Source organism: Populus euphratica, unplaced genomic scaffold (genome assembly GCF_000495115.2).
Source record: "Populus euphratica unplaced genomic scaffold, PopEup_1.0 scaffold203.1, whole genome shotgun sequence".
Lineage (NCBI taxonomy): Eukaryota > Viridiplantae > Streptophyta > Magnoliopsida > Malpighiales > Salicaceae > Populus > Populus euphratica.
This window is the reverse complement of record NW_011499983.1, coordinates 5,676-11,080: the sequence shown is the minus strand read 5'-3', so window position 1 is coordinate 11,080 and position 5,405 is coordinate 5,676. Positions and strand designations below refer to the sequence as shown.

Genomic DNA, 5,405 nt, shown 5'->3' with positions numbered 1-5,405 from the left:
AGCAGGAATTTTCTGTTAAGCTTGTTATTTCAAAACCAATAATCTCTCAAGGTTGATGAGAGTTTTAATTAATTCATTTGAAATTAATGAAATATATTAATCTTTCAACTCTGCTTTTAAGTATCTGTTTTTCTATACTCAAAACAGTGTTTCTGTAACTTAAGATTTCTATCAAAAGAAAGGGGGGATGGATGCTGAGGGGCATCGGTTGGTCCCATAGGGGCCCCCAGATATGCTTCGCATCCTCCTGCACATCCAGTGTTTCTTTGATCTCTCCCTCGGATGCAGGGACAGTCCCATTCCTAAGTCTTCAACCTTATGGCTCTATTTTCAGCCACTTCACTGGAACCAGCTTCTTCAGCAGCTTTGTCCTTTACTGCTTCCCCAGCGTTTTCTCTCTCTTTAACTTCCAGTGCTTGCTGGAATCCCTTAGCATTTCCTTCGTTGCCATTCTTGTTACCTCAGCATCATCTCGGGTCTTTATGTCCTTGGTGACTTCCTCCGGGGCAGCTTCTCCTAGTTTCTCATGTTCTTTCTAGTCCTGTTTTCCCTTGTACCATAATTTTCTTCGTCTGCCTTACCCTTTTCAATTCCTGCATCTTGCATTTGAACCTCATTCTCACCCTCAGTTTCTTCAGTAATAGTCCCCGTTTCATCTTTCTTTGAACCAGATGATTTTTGGCCTCGCTTCTTTGGGTGCTTCTTCTCAGGAGGAGTTGCCTTGGCCATCTCGCTGATTCTTGCAGATCTTCTTGGGGTCTCACCAGTGCCCCCAATCAAACGCAGATACTGCAGGATTGCCAGGTGTGACTTCAGGTACTGCTCCAATTGCTTCCTGTTGTTACTCTCTTCCCCAGTTGGAGCGATGAGCAGGATTTCATTCTTCCTTGGTGTGCCTATACTCTCGGGAAAATACTGCAAGGAACTAAGACAGTAAGTCATACAAAAAGAAGGAATTGTAATGGAGATATTTAAAACCTGTCTGTGCTCCATGATATTGGCCTGATATGAAATTGAAATAATTCAGCAGAATCAAACGACTCAGCAACCATTGATGGTGACATTAGCAAAGTCATATCGTGTTCTCAGCTATCTCACATAAATAAATTTAAATAGCGGTAAAGATGGCATGACTGCATAGCCATTCTCTGTCTGGAGACCAGTCAAAATAGATAATCCACCCACTTCATAACCATCAGCAAATTATTGCAGTCACCCTTAACATCTTCTGCAGTCATGGAATGGATAATCCAACAACAACTTTTCTCAAGGAATCACTGCTGCCCCAGTGCTTTCTCTCCTGGGAAAAGCAAACCAATCTTCATTTAATCAATGCTTAATTTTTCTGCTTAATTTTTCATCAACTTCCACTTGACTGCCCAATCATGCTTCCCTTTTTTGTTAGGAGCAATCCTACTTCTGAATTGACCAGTATGCACAATCTAACAAATCTTCTCAAGTATTTATAGTAAAGGGACAACTCAATTTTCAAGTTAAATAGACAATGATTTCACCTTTTATGATGCAACCTACCATACGAAACATGAAGCCTGATTATATTCATCGTCGATTATTACCAAAAAAATCACCTCCAAGTACCTAAAATCTAGAATTGCCCTTGGGCACTAAACCCAGCCATTAACTATTTCCTTAAAACATTGCATCTGACCCCCCAACTTCTAACACCATGGTTCCCTCGCCCAACTAAAATGAAGGTGAGATTTTATTTATTTTTATCAAAGAATCATCTCAATACAATAATTTATAGTGTTAGGTGAGGTTCAAGATATAAATTATATTATTTATTAACATACTTCCTCAAGTGAAAGTTTTTTGAATTTGAAACTTACATAAACTCACATTACACTGTGCTATATTTTTATTAAATAAATAAGAATGATGAGATTCAAAATCGTGAGTACTTGGTCATCAAAGCTATAATACTATGATAATAAGACTGAAATTAGTTTTGGTTTCAATGCCTCTCAATAAATGTCTGCCTCTTTTTATAATAGATTATTCTTATTATAATTACATGCATGATTTTCTCTTTCAAATCATGTAAAATCCCTAATATTGCTCCACCAACCACATAAATACCTGATATTGCTCTACTAACCACAAAGATCTTGCAATATAAATTATTACTATATACAAAATATTGTCTAATCTAGTAACATCCCCCCTCAAATTGATGTTGGTCAATAAAAAAGCATCAATTTGTCAATCATGAATTTATGGTGATGACGGGAAATTCCCTTGGTAAAGATGTCAGAAGTTTGATGTTCGGTGGAAATGTGAGGAAGAGTAATATCTTAGCAAGCAAGTGCTTCACAAATGGAATGACAATTCATCATAATATGCTTGGTGCACTCATGGAAAATTGAATTGATAACAATTTGAATAACACTCGTGTTATCAGCATAAAAAGGAGTGAAAGTAAGTTGCAGAACACAAAGTTCACCCAATAGCCCTTGATAGAGGTGATCATTTTCAGTTCGGTTTGATTTTTATCAAAAACCAAAACTAAATCAAACCGACTAGTTTCGGTTCTGTTTGACTTGTTTTTTAGGACACAAACCAGTTCAACTTAGTTTTGGCCAGGTTTTTTTCGGTTTTGGCTTGGTTTTTTCCGGTTTAGCTCAGTTTTTTTTTGTTTTTTCAGTTTGGTTTGTTTTTTAGTTTCATGCTTATAAAACCAAAACCGAACCAAACTAGTTTCAAAACAGATAGATGACATGGCTCTATATTCAGACTCAGTAGATGACATTAAGAGACATGCTTGCTTTTTACTCTTATAAGAAATAAAAGTACTGCCAAGAAACATGCACCAACCCAAAAAAGAACGATGAGTATTTGGACAACCAACCCAATTAACATCACTATAAGCCTCCAATTGTAAAGAAGTCCCTAAAGAAAAGGACAAACCATAACCAAATATCCCCTTGAGATATCAAAAGACACGACAAACAGTGTCTAAGTGGGTTTGGCAAGGAGTTTGCTTAAACCGACTGATTTGTTATACATCAAATGAGATATTAGTTTGGGTAATAGTCAAATAATTCAAACTTCCTACCAGCTACCAATACATAGAGGGATCAAGCAAGATATCTTCATTCTTATGATGTAGCTTCAAGTTGACCTTCATAGGTATAAGAACTGAGTTAGTGTCTGAAAGACCAATTAAGGAAAGAAGCTCCTGGGATATTTATATTGATGCGAAAGTATGTAAGTCAGATAATGTCGGATCTCAAAACCAAGAAAATATTGTAGTGAGCTAAGATCTTTCATATGGAAGGAAGATTTGAGTTGTTGTTGAAGTTACTTAATCAACTGCAAATCAGATCCTGTAATCACAATATCATCGACATACACAAGAAATAAAATGATCCCAATATCAATCTTGTAAAAGAAGAGAGAGTAGTCATACCGACTTTGGATGAAGGTGAAATCCAAAAAAGTAGTATGAAATTTCTCAAACCATGTCCACGGTGCTTGCTTTAAACCATATGAAGATCACTTCAAGTGAAAAAACCACAACAAAAGAGGAAGAAAACATAGTAGAAGAAGGAGTCATATAAATCTCTTCCTTTAGATCACCATGTAAAAAAGTATTTTTCATATCCATCTAATGAAACAACCATCCTTTCAAGATGATAATGGTCATAATAGTACGAACAATAGTCATCTTGGCCACATGAGCAAATGTTTCCTCATAATCCAAGCTATATTGCTATCAATTTCTAGGTGCCACCAAACGATCTTTATATTGATCAAGAGATCCATGGGCTTCTATCCTATTTGCATCCAATAGATTTTAACCTAGAAGGATAAGGAACGATGTCTTAAGTATAATTATCTTGAAGAGCCTCAAGTTCATCTTGCATAGCTTGCTGTCAACACTCTAGAGTAGAAGCCTTGGAATAAGATTTAGGCATATAAATAATATCAATGGTGGCCTAAAGAGCAAAATATAAGAAGACATACCTTTCCGAAGATCATGAAACTCGAGTTGATCGTCAAGGCTCTTGTAAACCAGGATCAGATGTTGGTTCGAAAGTATAAAGAGGCAGTGGGCTACGTCATTGATAAATAATTCCTGGCTTAAAACAATCAACAGTAATAGATACATTATCAAAAAAAGGGAGCAAAACAGAAAAAGAAACATAATTTACACAAAATAGAAAGAATTAATGATTTTCAAAGAAACCCACATTTTGTGAAATGCGAATCTTGTTATTATCTGTATCACAACATATAAATCCCATAAGGGAAATAGCCAAGAAAAACATATTGAATAGCCTCATAATAAAATCACCTTGGACAAAATTGTTAACCTTCTAAAAACTTTTTGGAAGTCCCTAGTAGAGTTATTTAGTGCCTTCATCCTCGCTTGAGAGTTCTTTCCTTCCTCTTTGGTAGCTTGGAGCTCCAATTATAGAGCATCTTTAGATGCCCATGACTCTATAATAGTCTAACTTAAAGTAATGACTTCATGAAAGGCCTTATACAACCGCTATTTAGCAGAGCCCAAATGAAGAATAGCTTCTTACATCTCACTCATAAAAAAGCATGGGTTGCCTTTAAATCTCTCAATTAGTCCTCTATGATGATATTCTCCTTCCTGAGCTCGTAAAGTGCATTATGATCTGCTATATGCCTGACAATAACATCCCTTACTTGGCTCCTCTTAACCTTCCGATATCTATTGGAGTTGGTGCACATCATGAAAGTTTATTAAGGATAAAGGTTAGGAAGAAAGCTAAATAATTAAAAAAAAAAAAGAAGATAGAAAATAGATTCCTTACATTAAAAGCCATTTGGCTAGTTAAAGCCAAATGACAATGGTAGCTTTTAATAGACATTTAGAGGATGTCTGAAGGAATTTTAAGGATCCTGTCTAACTGCCTCACCATTTCCAAGCTTATCTTACCAAAACCAAACCTCCCGCTAACAACAACCGTCATTTAAAATAAGCAACGATACCTACAATCACTTTTAGGGGAGTCTAGTTAGCATGACCCCTTGACAGAGAGGTATAACTCTTTCAACTTTTCTCTTGGTAGGAATTTGGCCCCCCACCATTGCTTCCTCATAAACTAGAACCTTAAAAATGAAAAGCTCATACATAAGAATCAGGCCTTAATTTTTTCTTTAAAAAATAAGAACATCTATCTTGACGACAACAAGCTCCTTCTTAATGATATGACAGAGGTCTCAATTTCTTCCTTAGATGTCAACCCCGTATAAAAATGAAATCAAAAGTGATTTTTAACTGAACAAAGATAAAAGGAGATAAAGTTACATACTTTGCAATATGTTTGGGTATTCCTTTTTAGATATCCTGTTGACTTCGTACTTCATTGTGGTAAAAGCCAATAACGCAAGAGCTTCCTCATCACTAG

General features: G+C 36.0%; 1 protein-coding gene across 1 annotated transcript; it reads right to left on the bottom strand.

The window, feature by feature from the left end:
* Positions 1–302: 302 nt before the first annotated feature.
* LOC105139950 (methyl-CpG-binding domain-containing protein 11-like) lies at positions 303–993 on the bottom strand. Its single transcript, XM_011046601.1, has 2 exons — positions 558–993; positions 303–439 (listed from the first exon to the last, which is right to left on the bottom strand). Exons 1-2 carry the CDS (start codon positions 991–993, stop codon positions 303–305), a joined length of 573 nt encoding a protein of 190 aa, XP_011044903.1.
* Positions 994–5,405: the final 4,412 nt, after the last annotated feature.

Bases quoted from the DNA above. Each gene is read 5' to 3' on its own strand.
- LOC105139950 (XM_011046601.1), bottom strand. From the start codon at position 993: ATGGAGCACAGACAGGTTTTAAATATCTCCATTACAATTCCTTCTTTT. The intron at 440-557 runs GTACAAGGGAAA...ATGGCAACGAAG, and splicing joins GGCAGACGAAGAAAATTATG to GAAATGCTAAGGGATTCCAG.